Genomic DNA, 21517 nt, shown 5'->3' on the forward strand with positions numbered 1-21517 from the left:
ACCAGTCACCCTCGCCTAATGTACCGAAGCCGAAACTCAGCCTTAGGATACCGCCGCATTATTTAGGCGTAGCTAGTAGCATGTACACACCAGTATTATCCTCCAATAATTTACAAAACCCCAACGCTGTTACATACTAACCCAAACAACTTCATCACAAGTTTTACGCCTCTTAAGGTTAAAAATGTGTCAAGAAACTAAAACATATTCAGAGCAAGAGAATTAACCAATCATTGTGATAAAAAGCTACCATAAAGGCCGTATCCATAATGAATTGAACATTTTATCGAGCCAAAGTTACTACTGTTACAGATTTCCCAATTCCTAATAGATGTACTCTATAGGAAACGTCAGAAGACTCGGTATTAAAAAAGTGTATTTACAAGAGTCACAGGGGGCACTTAAAAGAATGGCCTATTTCCCTCTATTTCCGCCGAATTTCCCACCACCACGACTACCTCCACCGCCGCGACCACCTAAAATTTGACAATTTTCCTGATTTTCATTTGCCAATTTAAGCAAGCTGGTAATGGCAATTTTGTGCACAATTTTTGTCACACAAAAGCCATTTAAGAAATGGGGTGAATATCAAGAGCGAAAGCGTACTCTAAGCTACCTTAGTTATAGAGTCGAAGACCGTATTATAAAAAACAAGAAAAAATCGGCATAAGCAAGAATCTGCTTTCTTTGATTCATATTTAGAGTTTCTTATGAAGCGGTGCCTTATTCTACAGTCAATATTACCAATCTACACCTTGCGCAAAAAAGATAAGTTAAATCACTTGGTTTACAGAAAATAAGCCTGGGTTCTAGAACAAACACAAACATGTGAACCGGAATGTGCTTATCCATTTCATATACGGAGAATACGAGCTCACCTCTGAACTTGTTCCGACTTCCACCACCACCACGTCCGCTGAGCTCTCTATTTCGTACCCTCGACGCTTGCATATCCTCTTTCACTTTGTCAATGACATCTTCGGGGATGCGCAAATACTTTATTATGCTTCCACGAATAAAGCACTCTGGCATTTTCCAAAACCTGTCACCATCCTGCGTATGAACTACCGATTAAAAATCTGAACCCAAAAAACTTACGCGTGATGTGCAAATAACTTCTTTGAGGTGTATATTCATCCAGTCATCACAGGCAATTAGATAACCGTTGTAGGTCTCACCACTTTTGAGTTCAACCAACTAGAGTGAAAATAACAAATCAAAAGTAACAAACCATTGGCATGTTGCATGATGCTTTCAGCAGCGTGATTGGCAGCTAAAAAGGTAAACAAATAAACACAGAATACCATGTTGAAGCGTCCGGCGACAATGCTCCGCTGTTTGACACGACATACACTACACTATCCCTATTGCCATTGGTTAACTTTATTGGCTAATAAGCAACGCACTGATCGATTCTGTGATTTAAATATTTGATGCACGACGACCAAATTCATATAATCTTACAGAAAGTTGAACCTCTGATATTCCCAACTTTTTCATACCATTATTAATAATATCGAACCTAGGATGCTTGTCTTGAAATTTGGTAGTTTCAAGACAAATAATAGTTAAGCCTAAGCTGCAAGTACTTTACATCATTACTTTGTATAGTCGTGTAATACGATAGTGGTTTATCCCTCAGTGCTGGCGAGGTGCCACTTTTGTACTTTGAATTAGCCCTCTTGTACCTCGCTGGGTGGGCTGGCCTTTCGGGCCATGCCAATAGCCCAGACACCTTCTCTGCGCCAAACATATACTCTGCCCGAGTATTTTGTCTTCTTTTGTCTTCAGGGAGTCTCGAGACGCTACAGTAGCCCTTAGTTCAACACAGAAATTTTCGCCCATGTTACAGTGACGGACGCTGACGAAAGATGCATTTATTAAATGTGGTGGTAAAAGTTGTCGATTGTTTTATTTATTTGGGTGCTTTGTATCAATTCTCACTAACATTTTGTAGCGTGCCAAGTCTCCTCCAAAGTCGCAGCATGACAGACTGTGCATCACTGTCATGTAGAAGGGTTGAGAAACAACTGACTCGGCCCGAATGTTATCCCGCCCCTGGAAAGGGCAATCTGTTTAGAGTGAAGAGCCCTCCGAATTCGATACATGATGAGATATTATTGAATCAGTGCAATTGCATTTAATTTTTCAGCTTAAAAGTGCAGGTTGCAATTTGTGTTATAATTTTGACTTAAAGTATGGTCAGTGAAAATGCTGAAATTTTATCAACCGTCCTTACAGGTTCTCCTTGGCCAGAACTGATATTTCCCCATTATCTGTAACACTCCTTTACTGTGGTATTCTTTTAGGTGGATTTAAGTATCTCCGCGTTTTTTTGGCTTTATCTCAGTGCGGTTTAATGCCGGTTTCGCCTGAAGCAAATCCTTACAACTTTTATAATCAGAAAAAATAATCCATCTTGGCATACTTATTGGCAACTTCTTTGGTTTAACCTGATGTGATTTGAACATGTCTGCGTCAATAAATAAACTCAATTCTGCTCCTAAGCTGGAAAAATGCTTCTTTATATTTTTTTTTTTCTGTCGGAGGTTTAAAGAGGCGGAAAGAGTCATTTAAAAAACCTGATTTGTTCCGCTGATGAATTCTTCATAGGTGCTGCATCACATTCAAGAAGGCACTCTATCATTGCATTGGAATATCATTCAAAGTTAACGTATTAAAACTAATTCTTAATTATGTTCAATATGCGAATTGAATGAAACGATTTACATCTACATCAATTGGAAAAAGGCGAACATAAAAGCTTCTGATCCAGAGTGTTTCACATGGCACAGCTTAGTAGATGCTAGCCGGTGGGCTTCCAGGACTCTTAGTTCGTTTCTTCTCTCTTTAAACCATTAAAATGCACCTTTTTGGATTGACTGGCTAATGGTGATAAGTAGGCTTTGTACTTTTGTATCCCAACATTCCTTGAGAGAACGAGCACATTATTAATTACCCCCCGGTTCAGTGCACTCGCCTCCCCGTGCGTTTAAGCTAGTTCCCGTTCTGACCCATACGGATTCACAGATTACGGCGCACTAGCTGCTTTCTGTGTAGTAGATTAATGTGTGGGATCTGGTCAGCAATAGTTTTTTTATGGAAAAAAGGAATTTACTTTCCACTCCCTGAAATGCACTCTCTTCTCTTCTTGCATTAACCTATATGTCGAGGTTGGACTTGAACTTCCCTTGCTCTGCCCTTGCCAAATTACGAATGTTTTTGTGTTTTACATCAAACCAAGTGCAGCATAAAAGCGTGCTTAGCTCGAATGAACGTATTTCGGATCAATGTTGACAATCAAGAAGTTAGAACAAGACTACAAGGCCTTAAAACTACTCAATTACTTCCACGATGACATTTGGTGTTTCGGCAGTCTCCTCAAGCACGGTGATGGCTGAATGTGTCATGATTTCCAGTTTTGAATCCAATTCCTTTTCTTTGTAATAGATAATGCACCAGACCTCACCTACAATAACAGATCCAGAGTGAAGAGAGCCGTTCACCTAAATAATTCCTCATAAATGTGATGATCAACATCGCGTTCAACAATTTAAGATCATCTGTTGATGGTTGGGAGGGCAGGCTAACCCTAACAAAAATTATCTTTGGATTTAGAAGATTCTCTGTCGCGAGGTGAGGACTTCACTTGACTTTAGTTATGGAGGCCCACGCAGAAAGGCAGATACGAGAAGAGTTCCAAAGACAAAGCCCAAAACTTGACGAGGGCTATGCAGTGAAACATTGTCCAGTTTAATCCAATAAATTACCTCTCCTGTCAATACACATGAAACCTACTAGTGTAGAAATTTATTCCAAATTGAAAGAAAAATTTCCGTTAGGTCAATTTTCTCATCAGTGTTTGGGCTAAAGCGCCTCCATTTCGTCCACGTCTGCAATCGCCTTCTTATATAAGGACAATCGATAAATATGAGTGAAAAAGCCCCAATTTTGTTTTGTTATTGGTTCACATAGCCGCGGACTAATATGTCCACCATATAGCTTACATTAGATGAATTGCGTAGACACTTTGGTCTCACCGATTTTATACTTCAGTTTTGAAACATTACCTTTCAACCAGCCATATAGGCTCTCAGTCCTTCCTTTATTTGAGTTTCTGTTTCATTTCAAAAATATTTTGATCTGGTACTTTGATTTCCTTTTAATTTGTACGACACCTTTTATCAAAACTGTACCTTAGATCGTCATATTACCCATAAATTGACAAAATGTTGAGGTTAAACAATACGAGCGTGTTTAAACAGCGCCATATTATAAGAGGATTCACTAAAAGACAGAATTTTAACCTTTGGGAATAAGATCAAGCAAATGAGATAGCAAAGCCTATGTGTCAATAGTGAGATTAATGGTTCCGTCCCCACTACTTTTTGATCATCCAACTCACCCGATTTTACTGCGTCTCCAACATGTTTAAGCAGACGAATGCCAACGGTATGGTCGATCGCGTCATCCAACTTGTTTCGACCTGCACCCAGACGCCAGACCACCTGAGCTATCGTTCCAGCGTCAATGTCGCTGATGTAACCTGCAAAATCGGGAGGTCTGCAGATGAGACCAAAACCTCGTTCACTCTTACCTGTCTCTCACTTTGGCGTGAAGTTGATTTGCATATACCTCGGTTTTTTACTGACTGCATTCGTTCATGGCCTTCTGCGTAAGCCACTTCGGTACATTTTTCGTGAGTCTTTGTTAGTTTAATCAAAAGTTTTCAGTGCTAGAGGATTCTGTAAATAAGCATCACCGCAGGACGAATGTTCGAGACATAGAGGAGGCCTTTCTGGAACAACTAAAAGTCGTTGTAAGTCTATTCTGAGTTTGTGGTACAAGTCGTCACATTAGGCAAACTGTTTATGATGAAAGGCAGAAGACAGCTATAAGATTACATATTTTGTTGTATAATAGTCATAAAGCATTGAAATATGCGTCCCATATGGGGTTGAGCATCCTCACATACCTCCAACTCTGACCTGCGAAATGGTCGAACCAGTGTGCCGGTGGGTGACAAGAGCACCGGTCAACCACTTTCCATCAAGAGAAAGCAAATGAAGGTAATGACGTCACATTTCGAGGACGATCCACACCTGCCTTGGCTCTAATTCACTACACTCACTGCACCTCGTCTATTAGATCGGATATTGGCAAATTTCTTCCCAATCACACCTTCCTCTCAGACCCACCACACCCACCCTCTCAACTGATGACAAGTGAAACAAATGCTCCACAAACAGGGATATTTGTGACAAATAGTCATGCATCAGTGCCTTCATTATTATCTGAAGTCAATGGTAGATTGATGTGAAAGCCACTTATTAACCTGAGAGACTACTCCAAGGCACTTTGACAGGCGATGAAGACATTCCTTTAATGAAATACCTCACTTAGTCTGCAGCACTTCAGACTGCAGAATAAACCACGGAAAATTACCAATGCTATCCATTAAGTTGTGACGAAAGCAAAAAATCACACTGTGATGAAAAAACAGGTACGCCTGTGCAGCACCCCAACCACCTCGCACAACTCCACCCAAATGCAATAATTCGCATGTGATGCATCAATTTAATCAACCACACAATTGACTGAGCTTCGTTTCCATCAATCACTAACATATGCCAATGCTTTCATTACTGATCGGCAGAGGTCCGGTGTCACATATCTGTGACGTCCCACATTTTCTATCTCATCTGGTGTGTCACAAGTGTATGACATGATCACAGCAAAAAACTATAGCATCCACACCGTGATGAACCACTCTCCTCTGAGGTGACAGGACATATCATTTAGCTCAACATTTTCGTGATTATATTGCCGCATTGCAGAGGGTTGTTGAGTTTTCCACGCCAGTTGAATAGTTCGTAGGGCGTCAAACGCATATTGCAATCCACAAGCACGATTGCATTGCTGATCCAATCTTACGGCCATCAGCATGTGCGTGATCATGATCGCCTAACTGGAACTCTCCCAACTATTCTTGTATTCAGAGCTTTTCCATGGGGCCTACCAACACATATGCCAACAACACTAAGGGCTTGGCTGCATGTAGAATTGAGCACCCTCATTACATCTGGGCATGTCACGTGGTCATATTACAGGCTCATAAAAAAAATACACTGGGTTTAGATGAACGACCAGTTAAAATGCCCATCTAGCACGGATTAAATAACTCACCGGATCTCGGAGCCTTGACAGACTTCTTCCCGTTGGCCATTTTGCCCATCACACCTAGGTAGTAATCGATGGGGTCGATGCAGTCAGGTGGGGGCGGGGAACAGAGGGCCTCCGCGACTCCCGAACTCACGCCTTGGTTCACCAGCATCTTCCGCATCGCCATCTGTGCTCTGCCATCTCGCACAGCCTCCAGCATCATGACTCGTGCTTTAGCACGCTCTGTGGCAAGTTCAGTTGCCTGCATCATGTTCTCGCCTGTGAATCCAAGATAATCATTGTCACGGCTGCGCTTCCAAATTGGTGCAGCACCTTGCAACCAGACAGGGGTAGGAGGCAGATAAAATCCTCTCGATTTACGCAACTAAGTGGGGGCTGCTACGTATTTATGCACAACTCTGCTCTCATGCGCATAGAACACTTTTTTCATGTGTGGATAGACGAAAAGCTTCAGCACTTTAGCAGTGATCTGAGTCGAAAGCCCCGCATTAAGACACTCAGAATATCATTGACACAAACGCTTTAAAGTAGTGATACTAAATACAGTAGCAAGGAGAAGTAAGAGCGTCCCACAACTACCACTATTGAGAGGCATCACAAGTAATGTGGTGGGGAGCGCGATCACGACTCTTTGTCATGATGGCATATATGGTGATGACAATGCTGGCAATAGTGCCAGGGCAAGGGCCAGTAATAGTGCTGCAATTCACAAAGCTCACCTAGTGTGAGAACAAGCTCACGCAGGCGACCTTGAAATGAACCACCACTGAGAATTGAGAACACCTCCGCCATTTCAAGGGCATTTCCAATGCAGCTTCCCAATGGTTGATCCATCCATGAAATCACCGCCACCACTTTTAGATCAAGTTTTCGTCCAACTGTGACCTAAAATATGAATAGTGCTACTCAAGTTTTGGAAAATTTTCCACAAAATAAGTATCATTACTCATTGGCCTCAGTTGATAAATGTACTGTTTCAACATCACTTGTCGCTTTGAGAAAGTGTGTCCCCATGTTTTGAAATAATGGATTTAAGTTTTTTACTGGAAGCCCTAGCTTATCTTTCATCATTAAGATTTCAGACGGAACAAATTACCAGACTGATGGCAAGTTCTCGAACTTCGTCCAACTTTTGGAAAAGGGCACCAGAACCTAATTTAATGTCCACCACGAGTCCACGAAGGCCCTCACAAAGTTTCTTCGACAAAATAGAGGCTGAAAAGGCAAAAAATTTTGATGAATTTGAGTGGGATTGTAATTTGAAAAGCTAATATTGCATTTTTCTTCTGGGTCTTCAACCTGATTGCCTAAGGGTGCATACCTGTGATTAGAGGCACAGAAGGCACAGTTCCCGTGACATCACGATACTTGTAAAGTTGTCGATCTGCAGGCACTAAACGTTCTGTTTGACCGACTATGAAGAATCCAGTATCATTAAGCATGTTTTTCAGCCTCTCCTCGCCAATGCTAGCCGAGTAGCCGTCAATGGACTCCAATTTGTCGATCGTGCCGCCGGTGACGCCCAATCCCCGACCGCTGATCATTGGAACCTTTGAAAACATATTTGTTGATTAATTGGTAAAATTGTGAACTAATTCTCTCACCTTCCCACCACAAGCAGCAATCATTGGAGCAAGAATATGGCTCGTCTTGTCACCCACACCACCAGTACTATGTTTGTCCACTACCGATTTGGCCCACTGTTGATCATTCCATCGGAGCTTGTCACTATGGCTCACCATGGCAGCTGTTAGATTGGCCACTTCTTCTGTTGTCATGCCTCTGGTGAACACGGCCATCAAAAAGGCACCTGTGAACACCAAAATCAGCTAAGGTGCAGTTTTGGAACTAGAGTATCTTGATTCGTGGAGTCATCAGGAATCATGATCTTGCGAAATATGGAAGCTATAATTTAAAAAAGGTAGCCGACACAAAAAAATTTTTCTTTTGCATTATTTTTTGTCCCCCACCTTTTAGCCTCCGAAATGCGCTTTTACAGATGAGGCAGAGACGCAGAATGGCAACAGACTACTTCCGTCTCAAATATTGCGCAGACGGCGCCATGGTAGGTGTAGAAGTGTTGTAATTCATTAAGTGTTAGTTGCGTGTAGTGTTGTTTACAGGTTTTACAGGTTGACTGTGTTTAAAGAGAGCAGCTCGACTTGACTGAGAATGTATATAGATTTCAGAATTTTTTTAATGAAAATGGCCCCCAAAACCACTTAAAATTGATAATTTTATAAGTGGAGGATTCAAAAAGGATCGTTTTTAAGTTTATCTTATCCCCGACGCTGCCTGGGAAAGTGACTAAACATACTGTTGAATGTTAGCATCGTCACTCCAGATTGCTGCTGTGTGAAACTGCGTGAATCAGAAAGGAGTTCTGCCATTTGTGAATTCATCCCCATATCCTTATGTGCCTAATATGTTGTTGGAGTTTACCTTCACCACGTCCTCTGAGTTAATTCAAAAGTTCTAGGTTAGCTGTACTAATACGATGGATACGACGGACCTTGCTAATCCAGCAGTTTTAATTAAGACTTCAATTAAGTGTAATCCATTCGTGCTCTACTTCAATAACAGCCTTGTATTTGCCACGAGATGTTCTAGATTAGTGCCTCATCAACTAACAAAGCGTTAGATTACAACTTTTAACAAAGAAATAGCAAGAGACTCACCCAGTTGAACAGCCGAAATGGTTTTTTTGCACAAATGTGTAACAAGATCATCATAGTCCTTCTTACACAACTCCAGTCCACGGGCTTTTAGTGTGAGCATTTCCGAGATGTACATTTTTAGACTGTCTTAAAACTCTCCCTTCGTAAATCACGTGACACGTAATATTTGAAATACACGGTGTTGGTCGGGTCTAATCAATATCGCCTGACATTGGCGGAACCTTAATGACGGTACGATTGATAGCCCTCTCCTTCCCTCACCCTTCTCGTTGCCAGATGGGTAAGCTTTGGACATTGCTCTTCTCAGTTTAGTTTTCATATCGTTCATTTTATCTTTTTACCTTGTAATGTGATACGGGAGTAACAAAGTCAAAGTCTGTCTACTAACCCCATTTTGTGCTCTAAGATCCGAAATTCCATATGCGTACTAGGGATTTCTACCATACGTAATGGGTCCCATACATTTGTTTACAAGAAACAAATTATAGGGTTTACTTGCCAATTTGAGCGATGTTAATGTTGTCCTCAGCTAATTCCTTAATGTAGTAGTCGATCTCCGTCGATGAGAGAGAACCACCGTTAGCCTTTTTGGACAAGATTCCAGAGATGCTGATGGTTGCCATCTTATTGTCACAAACAGCTACGGAACACCCTTCACCGTTTATTTATACCCCCAAATGGTGTGGAGCCAAGGTGTGACTTGACAACGGGCCACTTGGATTTAATTTTAAAAAAGGTTAGCACTCACCTAACCAGGGCGTTACAAATAGTGGCTTTGTCTCATGTCGGTATGCAGGATGTTAATGCTTTTCGACTGCAAATTTTCTCGCATTCTTGGTGACCATAATGCCAGTGAAGTCAGAGTTCAACGACTGTTTACTATAGTTAACGCGATTGTAATTGTTTTAAATCAGGAGAATTAGGGGAATGTGATCATGTAAGCACTTCAGTCATCTAATCATTAGTTGCGGTATCTGTATAGGGAGGATCGGTATCTTACGGGAGCATTTAAGCGCCTCTCTCGTTTAAGAGATTGAAAACTATCTTCAATGTCAGGATGAAAATGGACCATATATATATCTCCATGGCTTTCATTTTGCCATCTTTCTTACAAAAGGGGCAATCCATACAGACAAGCAAATTGAGGCAACATCAGTAAGAGAGATTGGGATTGGTTTGCTTAATAAAAAGGTCATTTTATGATTAGTATGCAACAGTGGTGTGTTTATAAACCGCATATCTAAGCAGGCAGGTTACTCAGTCGCTGGGTCTAGTACAAACACAAGATGACATGATCATCTGGTAGGATATTCAGCTTCTTAGCAGAAAAGTTTTTAAAGTGGTGAAGTCTGTGAACATTTAAAGAAAGGATTAGGACGTTAAGGATCAATATCGGAGAAGATAAGTGAAGGAGTGAACTGCCATGGGGGCAGTGGACACGTCATTTCCTTCCTCTTGATGGGAGGTGGTTGACCGGTGCTCTTGTCACCCACCGTCACACTGGTTCGACCATTTCGCAGGTCAGAGATGGAGGTATGTGAGAGAACTTTATCCTGAAAGGAACTTACGCACTCCGTAAGCACTTTCCAGGGGAGAAAACAACTGTGATTATTGTTTTTTGAATAGATTTTTGCTATAAACTGGCCTACAATACTAAACCAAAGGAGTAGCTCGGCTGCTCGACATATTTTATCATCAAATGCCTTTAGCCCTTCCAATTACTGATCCTCTTTTAATGCGCTAAAATACACAAAAGCTTATTCCACTTCTGTATGCTTCTTTTAGTTTACCCAAGTTTAATTTAATTGCAGCTGTTTTCATCTCTTTCGAAAACGGCCTCATGCAAACATGCAATGTCCTTCTTTCAATTGGAGCTAATGCTTCAGTTGACCGTTTCAGGTCATGTGATACCTGAGCCACTTTTTGTGTAGTACTGAACCTCTCCCGCAGGTTTGAAAGATGTGCATTTGTACCCTTCGGTCACGGTTCCTACATTTTGTTTAAAAAAATCACTTAAGATTTATTTGAGCAAAATGTCAGTTGCTGTTTACGGATGTGAATAAAAATTTAAACGTGAAATTTTTGGGGGGTGCAACTTGGTTATATTTGTCCCACTTTAAAACTTGACTAATGTGGACTCTTCAGTTTTGCCGTTTCTGTCATAATCTGGAACATCTTAGTCCAATCAAACATGGCATCACAGATAACTCCGGAAGCCACAGTGATGGTAACAGTAAGCGAGTCCACATCAAAGGAGCTAAAAGTTCACTTTCAGTTGCTTAATCTCATATCGGAGCATCACGGAAGAAAGCGTGTGTTGCGAATGGTTGGATCGGTAAAGACTCACAAAGAAAGAGTTTTCATAGCCATATCGCAATCAACCCAGTCTCCATGGAAAAATAATTAATCACAGAAAAGTCATCATACTTGGGCAATCTGAAATCATCCAATTTGGAACTTCTGCAATGGTCATGTGAATGTGGACGTTACGCACCTTCCATAGCCTTGGTAACAAAATGGAGCTCAGACAGCCGTTTGGGGAGCATTGAAGTGAACACAAAGTAGGAGTCAATAATGCCTAATAAATTTTAACTCTGTATGGCTGCTTTAAACTGTATATTTTACAAAAAGGCTCCAATATTAGGTAACATTCTCACAAGTAACGATTGCCTTAAAGGAAGGGGACTATGAAGCAAAGTGATATTTTCATAATTGCATTTAACTATCCGAGTTCTTCAATCTTCACAGTTTCGGTTGCCTTATTAGTGCCCTGGTCTTCTGTTCATACCTGCGGCCTTCCGGCTCCCCTAAAATGCTAAGATTAAATCTTCCTTCCTACCGGCAGGCCTTATAAAATTTTCATATAGGTTTAGACTGAAAGATTAGCCTAAACTGCATATACCAACTTGAACCTCTTGTAAATATTTGACAAACCTTTGCTTACTTCATAAAGTAGATATGTGAACTGAACTAATCTACTATGATGAAAACTGCATTGTCATGAAAGGCCAAATGGAAAATCACCAAGTTAAATTAATGCCACTTTAGCACAACTTGCAAAATGATCGCTTGTCCCTATCGGAAGGTCTTCACTCTCGCTAGTCGTAATCACTAAAAGAAGAAATTCCGTACAAGTTATCCAACGACACTCTGAATGTAGTGGTTCAAAAGATGGACCTTTGACCATCCTCCTTCGGATTGTAGAAGCCGTATGCGAGGAAGGAGGGTCCTATAAAATTATGTAGAACGACTCCAGAGCGAATTCCTTAATTTAGCACTTAACAAAATTCTCCATATTTGCATGTAGGCTGATGCGTTCATTATTTGAGTTTGGAATCTGCAGTCAGGAAGCGCGGGTGTCATTGGCTCTAAAATTGAATGCTGACATGGCCGTAACGCTTTAAGTTAACCCTGAAGGCTTGATTAGGCTTACCAGCCTTGCAACTACCATAATGAAGAAGTAGGCGGCTATAGGCACGACCAGAAGACTGTGTTAACTAATTAAACATCCATTTAAGCGTCATCTGTAGCACTACCCGTGGTCTCCCTTCTAATTCAACTACAACGAGTCTTTCCTCAAATTTTAATCGACCACAAGAGATAAAGGATGCAACCTATTAACACTGATTAATGATTTTAATGGTAACACTTGTAAAATGGCAATGGAAAGAAGAGGAGTGCCATGCATTGCTCCGTTCAGGAACAGTAAACGCAACGGTCGATCCATTAAAACATGATCGTCCTCCATTAGTGGTCATAATGCGGAATGAAGGTTTACCACAGGCTGACGCTGTTTCACGAATTCTGTAGTAAGTCTTCGCATTTTAAGCATCCATAGCTGAGTTTTGATTCAGGGACTAGGCAATTCAATCGGAAATTCGTTCGTTTATCAGTCAGTCCTGATGTATGGTGCTTATCGTTAACATGATAAAGGGCTGAGAGGGATGAGTAGAATACTGCACAGAGAAAATTGGTTCCAAAACTGAGAGAACCGAGCAGTTTGCATGGATTTGATGCCAATCCCTGCTCAATGATAGTAATAGCAACATATTTTGCGTATTTACTGGTGCCAATTGTAATGTCATTATTGCATTGTTACTTTTGTAAATAAAGTAGCAAGGTGTATTCCACCGTCAAAAATTTTATTTCATTTCCGTTCCTTTCTACCTTGCTGTGAAAATAGCTTCTTTGAGTCATCCGAGATCAGGTGGATTTTGGATTATGACTTTAAGAGCGGAAAGATGGTTATTTTAGGTGGCAGATAACTATTCAAGAGTTTGATGCTTGCTTCTCTGAGGTATAGACAAGATTATCCGCTATAAAAATCCATTTTCAGACACTTTAAAATCTTGAGCAAACGAATGTACAATGGAAGTTTTGTTACATTACGGCTAGAATATATGGTTTTCTCGATTATAGGTTTGACTGACACTGGGTTCTCTGTTGTGCCAATGTAAAGCACGTAGTTTCTGGCGAATGTTGCAAAGCCGGTTTGACCAACAGTGCAACGTGATTGGTTGAAATTGATCACGACCTCAATCACTGCGTTCGGACCTGTTTGGGACTCCTGGGTCATTTAGTTAAAGCGCGCATGTCACTACCCGTATGAGGTTGCAGAAAATCCTGTGGAAATAATCAATTACTTCATCTGCTTATGTAACTCAATCATGTGCTACTTGATATTCTCACTAACAGATGTAGCGTTATGTCGGCATATTAGCCTTCCCCATTATTCATCCTACGTAAATCAAAAATTCTTCTAAACGTTTAGTAATGAATCTTAATGATGTTGGCCAGCACTGTTGAGTGAATTAGCAGAAAGAATTCCATGTTTATTTAGTCAGAAGAAAGTTGAATTCATTTGTAATAAGCCCTATAAGCTTTCCGCCTTAAAAATCGTTTAATTTTATTGAAGTACCGAGACCAGAAGACTGCTCATTTCAGGTATGCCTTATGGCTATCAGAAAGAGGAGGCAAACCCTTTGCTTGAGATTTTGTCGTGCATGCATTTAAACTACGACCGCGTGCCATTGGTCCATTGCTCGTGTCCTCCGCCCTCTCGCATCGTTTATTACTCAGCCACCAATGCAACCAGCAGGAGGCCAAGTTGTGACGCCAACAGCCCAGCCAGCCAATCGATCGTGTGGTAGCGGATGCCTTAGTAGTAGTGGTTTTGGACGGATAGGCGCACGCACAGTTGAGATGCGTGCAGGCATATACATACGCACATGTATGGCCCATCGATTGCATTTGTGCGCACGTGCTACCGCATGCGTACGTTGGCAGGAGATTTGTTCGCCCACGCCGTTCCTGCATCTGTGTGTGTGGATGACTCATCAGAGGGCAAATGGGTCTTACGGAAGCGCGCACGTTGATGTTACGCTGAAAGGAGTAAAAACAAGTGACCAATCGCATCGTGCCATAGCTAGCGGCTTGCGAGCCAAAAGAGGCAATAGTGAACAGCCCGTAGAAAAGACCGTTTACTGGTGAAATGGGAGGCAAAATCGGTCTAAATGCTGATGCTTATTCTCAGCTAACTACTATTCTAACATCTTGCTTTCTCTGATTAGTTGGATGAAGGTAACCGATTTGGCAGTTGGGTGATTTTTACTAAAGAAATGGGCTGCACTATTTATTTACATTAAAGTGCGTGGGTTCTTGTGTTCCCACAGTTAAATCTACTTTGTTAATGCGGGATGAAATGAGTGTATAATTTTTCTACCAATAATCGGGAGGCATTTGTGGCTGCCAGATGTGATTGCACAAGTATGTGGGGACGAATCGATGGGGAGTTCTCTTAGGGACTAGAGCCAAGTCTAATTCATCCCAAAGCCAGTAAGATTAATATCTGGCCTGTTTATGATAACAGAAGCATACGCCTCTAGGATCTGCAGAACATTGAGGTATTTCACCACCGCGGTCTTGTAACATAGGAAGCCAAACCATGCGAATCGAAATAAGTTAGCTTTATTGTAGATGAAAGGAGTAAAAAATCGAGTAGATGGGTAAACACATAACCAGGAACTTGTCTAAGTGGTATTAATGTGGTTTATATAAAGACAGCTGTGTAGGTCAAACGGTAACATGGCTCCTCTCCGAAGTACTAATCCCCTAGAGCGTGATTTGACTCACAGGGACGCGTCACAAAGACGCACTTATTCATTTACGCATCGCTTTGTCAATGCAAAGGCTGATAAGCTGTGCATCCAACTTTAGCCAAAATTTGATAATATAAACAAATAAGTAGATAGTCATAATACACTCTTGAAGGATATAGTGTGCGCGAAGATGTCAAAACGTCTTGTCCGTCAATTTGACATTTTTTGTAAAAGCTTTGTTCACGTCAATTACTGGTTTTTGATACAATGACGCATCGTGCCAAAGGAAACTGCGGCGGGCATAAATCGATAATCTACGCAAGCAGTCTCGCGACTTCTAGCCCAGTTTCAAGGTCGTGTGGTGACAGTACAAAAATTATAAAATTAAGGTGGATATCTATGGCCCTTCTCAGTTATCGTATAGGGTATCAAATACACTAATAGCACTTAAAAATGAGTATTTGGCAGCCAAGAGACCAAAAGATAAACTTTCTCGCTACTTGCAAGATAGCTGGATGATTCTCTTCTGGAGGAGGGTAGATGAATGATCGACTTAGAGGACGCATGGTACACTGGCTCACTGGCCTCGTTTGTCACCGCGCCTATCTGCCTCCCTTTGTCAAGAGGTTTGAATTAGATCTTATCTTTCAAAAACTAAGCTTGTCTTTTCAACCCAAAACGAGTAGGAAAAGTATTCTAATGCCTTTTGTAAGTTATGTTACATTTCCCTTAATGGTACTTATTGTTCTTTCTTTTAAAACAGTGCATTTTGTATTGGAGTTTGGGGAACGACAAATCTGTAATTAACTTAGCAACCGCACACAATAAACCCTAGATACTATTGTAGCGATTTTTAAACAACTGGACTTATAAACTGTGGGAACTTTCCTCTAATTTTATGTCAGAAGTGTAGATAAAAATTCAGTCAGTATGTAGCTCCAACGGAACCTCCTTAATTAAACAAGCACGACTACCAATGCTGACGTCCTGTTCTTTTTTTGGGAGCAGCTCTGGCCATTAACCAAGCACACCGAGGTTTCAACCAATTGGAAAGGCCGTGGAAATGGCCTAGCAAACTGCCATTAATCATTGACCCAAGTGGAAGATTTTCTATCCCTCTCCACGCTCTGCCAATTCCTCAGTGGACGCGCCTTGTGGGAAAAAAAGGAATTCCACTTTACACTCAGGCCAAATTCAAGGTACAAAGACCGACCCAACACGAATGCTGGATTTGAGTATGTGACCCTGTCATTTGCTGTCTTTTGAAAGCAAAAAATTTGGATATTCCACTCCCTTTTGCAGTTGATAATTTGGGCTCTTATGGTCTTTAACTTCGAGAGAGCTCCATTAACAACCTTTTTTGTCACTACACCCAACAGGTAAATAGGTCTCTCCAGTTATAGGGTGCATTCTTGGGCCTCAGAAGAATGGCATACCGCCTCCCATGGTATTACGTTGGTGTCCTTCCGTTACACATCGTCCAAAGATCATATTATGGCCTTCCCTTAGAACAAAATAGGATAAATGTAGCGACTCCTCTATCAGGTTTTTTAACAAACTGTACCGAATGATTGCGTTAAGGGACGTGCGAATCACTTTTTGTGAGACCCTAACATGGAATTAGATTACAAGGTTTTATGATGATTTCGTTCGTCTTTTTTAGTTAGTTGGTAAGTCGCTTATTTGGGTTATATCAGGCCCTTATAAATGGCTCGCTGTTTCAATAGTTACTCTTTTGAAAAGAGAGAATTGAAATCTTCTGTCGCGTATCTGCGTCAGTTTAAAAATACACACCAATTACTAATTTTTTGTGGATTTTTCTTGCATCCAACAGCCAACTTTTTAACGCGTAAAAATTTATGAAAGGTGTCCTAGCTGTACAATACTGTAGCACCCGAACTAATTCCAAGTAGACGCGCAAAAGGTCCAAAGAATTGCTGGAACAATCTTCCAGTCGGAGCCCATAAAATTCGAGCTTATCTGGTTCATGGGCCGATATTACCTCAGTCTCAAGGTTGTAGAACATGCAGTATACCGCACCAGAATGTAATACCCAGGAAAGCCTTAATCAATTCGATTGATTCTCCCGATGAACCCTTCAACGATAGAGGTATAAATCACGCTCTCTGTGTGATACTGTGGCCTAAAAAAATCCAAATTAACATGCTGATAGCACCTTCCGGTCAAAATTAAGGTGAGTCATGACTAACTCCGTTTGTGCCTTCACCAACTGGAAAGGAAGTCGTTGAATCTTCTAATGGCAAATACTAAGTAGAAATAGATGGCGGGCAAAGGGCTCCAAATGCCAGCAATTTGAATTTTGCATCTTGCCGTTTACAGAGCTGTATGTGCTGGGAAATGGTTGCTGTGCCAACAGGTATCACCGAACGGTCTACAGTTCCACACTTTCAAAGTATACACTACTTCATCGCAGAAGGCTAAGCTTGCTTTGTGTATGGTGTAGTGTACTGCATACCGCAATCCTCACTTACTAAAGATCAAGCAGTATTTTCGGTTAAGATCTACCCCTCCAGCCGATGTAGCCTCCATTTTTTCTGCAACATCCAGGTTTAATTAATCAATCGGAAGAAAGTTTAATCCGTATTTTTGCGAAATGGATATTGCAAAACGGAATCGTGAGAAGGAAGGAAGGGAGGAGGAATATCCTGACTTCTTGGCAAGAGTGGGATTCGCAAGTTCACCTCGTTGAGGAGGTCTTGTGGATTGTGGTGGTGGTTATGTAAACAAATGAAATATTTTAAGAAGCTTCCTACGGCTATTTACAATCCACACTGAGACATTTAGAAAAGCATGCACCAGTGAGACCTATTGGGGCCTTTCAACCTGGTCATTGGTTCACGTCTATGTGGCGACATTAACATTTAGTATGCTGCCAAAGAAAGCTAAAATTTCCAACAGTCGTGCAGCTAATAGCATGGAGGAACTATCGAAAGGAGTTTTGGTGTACTCTTGGATAAATAAGTCAAATGAATTGAAACCACATCCACAATAGAAATGAAGTTCCAAGGACCGTCAAAGTAAAACCAGGGCTTTAAATTGGTCATCTTACTCTCAGAAAAGTCTGCTACCGCGCCCATGAAACGTTGCAGAAGCTGGAAAACCTCTTCCAACGCCGCTTGTTATATCTGTCACAAATGTCATGTGTGGCTCAGCACAGTCCAATCCAATTCAGACACCGTTCATCAGGATCAGATGGCAGGCAACAGTACCATTGACAGTAGTGGTACGCTTATGCAACAGCGTGTGATGACAGTGATGGCATGATGACACTACGACCACTCAGGCAAAGAGGAGAATGCCCCTGATTTCGGATACGAATCTTTTTGTGACAGAGGCGAACAAAATTATCATGAATAAGCACCTGACATTTGGAAAAGTTGGCACACGTGGGATGGCTAGGAAGATAGCTTCCCGCTCTTAACTAGCACATAAAAGTTTTTTAAGAAAAGTGAAGTTGACTGCTGATAAATCCCTCCATACGGAAACGATTTTACAGCTACTAGTGAGTGAGTGAGTGAGGCATTTGTGGAGTCGTAGAAGAACATAGGGAGAGATAAATGAAGTTTTCGTTCCTTGAAATGGGCTTAAGCATAGGCTCAAAAGTGCCGGTGAGCTTGGGCATTGACTGCAGCGACTGGATTGGTACCACAGCAGGAGGTAGTTCGGTAGCAGTGTACCCTTCATTCATTTTACCCTTTGATTGGATAGGAAGGTCACTTCGTGAGCAATTTGAATAACCTTAGTAACAGTGGTGCAAGTGTGGGTCGTGTGTGCGTGTGTGTTCAAACTAGAACACGCAAGACTCCTCCCCATTTACAAGTGTTTTCGTGCAAAATAATCACAAAAAAAACATGTTAGAGGCTCTAATATAATGCCCGCATTGCACCCTAACGCGTGATGTATGGGGAAACCAAACTTCCTTCAAAGTTGGGCATTCAGGCCATCATGTAGGGTTTGCAACGGTCTAAATCAGTGTCGTTGAATTTCCAAGCATTCTGATGCCTTAAATGGAAGTTCATCTCTAACCTATAGGTGAATTTGATTGAAGCGGTAGATACAACCGAAAAGGAGATGATCAAACTTGTGTACTTTTTAACGCTTGCAGAGTGTAAGAGGGACTCATTGGCAAATGGAACGATAAGAAAGCTGAAAAGGTAGTAGGTGATTCGTCCTAACGGAACACATTTGAGATAGCATTGCAGGACAGGGGCACCAGCTATCGGTTCTAACGAATCGTAGCTCGAAGTACACGTAGGTCATCGTGAAGGCGTTGCTGAAGATCACGTCATTTCTGAGTGTTTTGAAGGATAGTTGACAAGTCAGATAGGACCAAAGTGGAGAATCAGATTACGTGCCAATCTTATTTGGTTAGGTAAAGCTCTTCAAGGATTCTCTCATATCGGATCCAGCGTATAAAGAAGAGACGGTTTCGTGTCTCCTTCCAGATTATTCATAAACCTTGCATTTAGAGCTCTTTCACTCATGACGCCACCCAAGAGAACGGTTCAGAACAGTCCCCGCTTCCCACCTGCAAACCCTCTGCGATGCCCAGCAGCACTCCATGACTAAGACCCGTCAACAAAAGTGAACACACGAAACCGAAACACTACAAGGCCCTGGCTACCATAACATTCAGGCACGGAGGAAACCCACCAGCGCCGTATCAAGGGACACGTCAGCGGCCACACTAGAGACCCAGCCCCCGACATGCAGGCACACCCTCACACCAATACACGCTGGACTAGGGGGCAGCCACGCAAAAACTAAGAGGGCAATACCGATCAGCAGAAGACAATTCAATAAGGTCAAATCTTCGAAATTTTATTGATAAACGACATGATATTACTTTGGAAACTCCCAACATTTACGCTTCCTCAACCTCCTCATCCTCATCGAATTCCCCTTCATCCTCAGCAGTGGCGTCCTGATACTGCTGATACTCGCTCACCAAGTCGTTCATGTTAGATTCAGCCTCAGTGAATTCCATTTCGTCCATACCCTCGCCAGTATACCAATGGAGGAAGGCCTTGCGGCGGAACATAGCGGTAAATTGTTCGCTGACACGTCTAAACAGCTCCTGTATGGCGGTACTATTGCCCACGAATGTGGCGGACATCCTGAGACCGCGCGGAGGAATATCGCAGACAGCAGTCTTGACATTGTTTGGGATCCACTCGACAAAGTAGCTGGAATTCTTATTTTGCACGTTCAGCATTTGCTCGTCAACCTCCTTCATGGACATTCTGCCGCGAAAGATGGCGGCGACGGTGAGATAGCGACCATGGCGAGGATCACAAGCAGCCATCATATTCTTCGCATCGAACATTTGCTGGGTCAGTTCAGGAACGGAGAGGGCCCTATACTGCTGACTACCACGACTGGTTAAGGGGGCGAAACCGGGCATAAAGAAGTGCAGGCGCGGGAATGGAACCATATTAACTGCCAGTTTACGAAGATCAGCGTTAAGCTGTCCAGGAAAGCGCAAGCATGTAGTAACACCAGACATAGTGGCACTGACGAGATGGTTCAGATCACCGTAGGTCGGGTTCGACAACTTGAGGGTACGGAAGCAGATATCGTATAGCGCTTCGTTGTCGATACAGTAGGTCTCATCCGTATTTTCAACGAGTTGGTGTACGGAAAGCGTAGCATTGTAAGGTTCCACAACGGTATCAGAGACCTAGAAAGTCTCATAAAACAAAAATGATTACCTTAGGAGAGGGAACCACGGAGTATGTCACCATAATGCGGTCAGGATACTCTTCACGAATCTTGGAAATGAGGAGAGTACCCATACCAGAACCCGTGCCACCACCGAGAGAGTGGGTGAGCTGGAAGCCCTGGAGGCAATCGCAGGACTCAGCTTCCTTACGAATCACATCGAGAACAGAGTCGACGAGTTCGGCTCCCTCCGTGTAGTGACCCTTTGCCCAGTTGTTGCCAGCGCCACTCTGACCGAAAACAAAATTATCTGGCCGGAAAATCTGACCAAAAGGACCCGCACGAACGCTATCCATGGTCCCAGGCTCAAGATCAACCAGAATAGCTCTGGGAACATATTTTCCACCAGAGGCTTCATTATAATAAACATTGATGCGTTCCAATTGCAGATCGGAGTCTCCATGATAAGTCCCCGTTGGGTCGATTCCATGCTCGTCAGAGATTACTTCCCAAAACTACGAAAGACTTTGTGACTGAATAAATAACCTATACCTTGGCACCAATCTGGTTACCACACTGACCGGCCTGAATATGAACAATCTCGCGCATCGTCTAACGAACAAGCGAATCGAAATCCAAACTGTGCGGCAGGACGGACGGTTATGACCAAATAATGGCAATCTCTGGGAGCATTAAAACAAAGAAACCTTGCTGTTTGAATGCGAGATTTGAACAAATTCAATACCTTTCAAACAAACACTTTTAAATGACAATCAGAATATTTTTTTGCCCAAATTTTAAAGTCTTTTTCTTTTTAGCAGTGGTGAGTACATATCTCTAAAGTCCCTACTTTTAGTCGTTTTCATGACATTAGAT

General features: G+C 42.0%; 3 protein-coding genes across 3 annotated transcripts; all 3 read right to left on the reverse strand. All coding sequences in view use genetic code 11, as the record gives it.

Annotated features, from left to right (window-relative positions):
* Positions 1-414: 414 nt before the first annotated feature.
* On the reverse strand, positions 415-1454 carry EGR_04393 (U6 snRNA-associated Sm-like protein LSm4; the record flags this gene model as incomplete). Its single annotated transcript, XM_024493642.1, has 6 exons — positions 415-476; positions 879-1053; positions 1099-1197; positions 1232-1273; positions 1305-1358; positions 1407-1454. 6 exons carry the CDS (start codon positions 1452-1454, stop codon positions 415-417), a joined length of 480 nt encoding a protein of 159 aa, XP_024351963.1.
* Positions 1455-3335: 1881 nt separating this feature from the next.
* On the reverse strand, positions 3336-8976 carry EGR_04394 (Thymidine phosphorylase; the record flags this gene model as incomplete). Its single annotated transcript, XM_024493643.1, has 8 exons — positions 3336-3469; positions 4406-4546; positions 6187-6495; positions 6903-7068; positions 7280-7398; positions 7505-7733; positions 7788-7993; positions 8862-8976. The coding sequence occupies 8 exons, from the start codon at positions 8974-8976 to the stop codon at positions 3336-3338; spliced, it is 1419 nt and encodes a 472-aa protein (XP_024351964.1).
* A 1264-nt stretch (positions 8977-10240) lies between these two features.
* On the reverse strand, positions 10241-21250 carry EGR_04395 (Tubulin beta-2 chain; the record flags this gene model as incomplete). Its single annotated transcript, XM_024493644.1, has 6 exons — positions 10241-10443; positions 13880-14243; positions 19634-19721; positions 19849-20660; positions 20692-21156; positions 21194-21250. 6 exons carry the CDS (start codon positions 21248-21250, stop codon positions 10241-10243), a joined length of 1989 nt encoding a protein of 662 aa, XP_024351965.1.
* Positions 21251-21517: the final 267 nt, after the last annotated feature.

Source organism: Echinococcus granulosus, assembly GCF_000524195.1.
Source record: "Echinococcus granulosus chromosome Unknown EG_S00027, whole genome shotgun sequence".
Lineage (NCBI taxonomy): Eukaryota > Metazoa > Platyhelminthes > Cestoda > Cyclophyllidea > Taeniidae > Echinococcus > Echinococcus granulosus.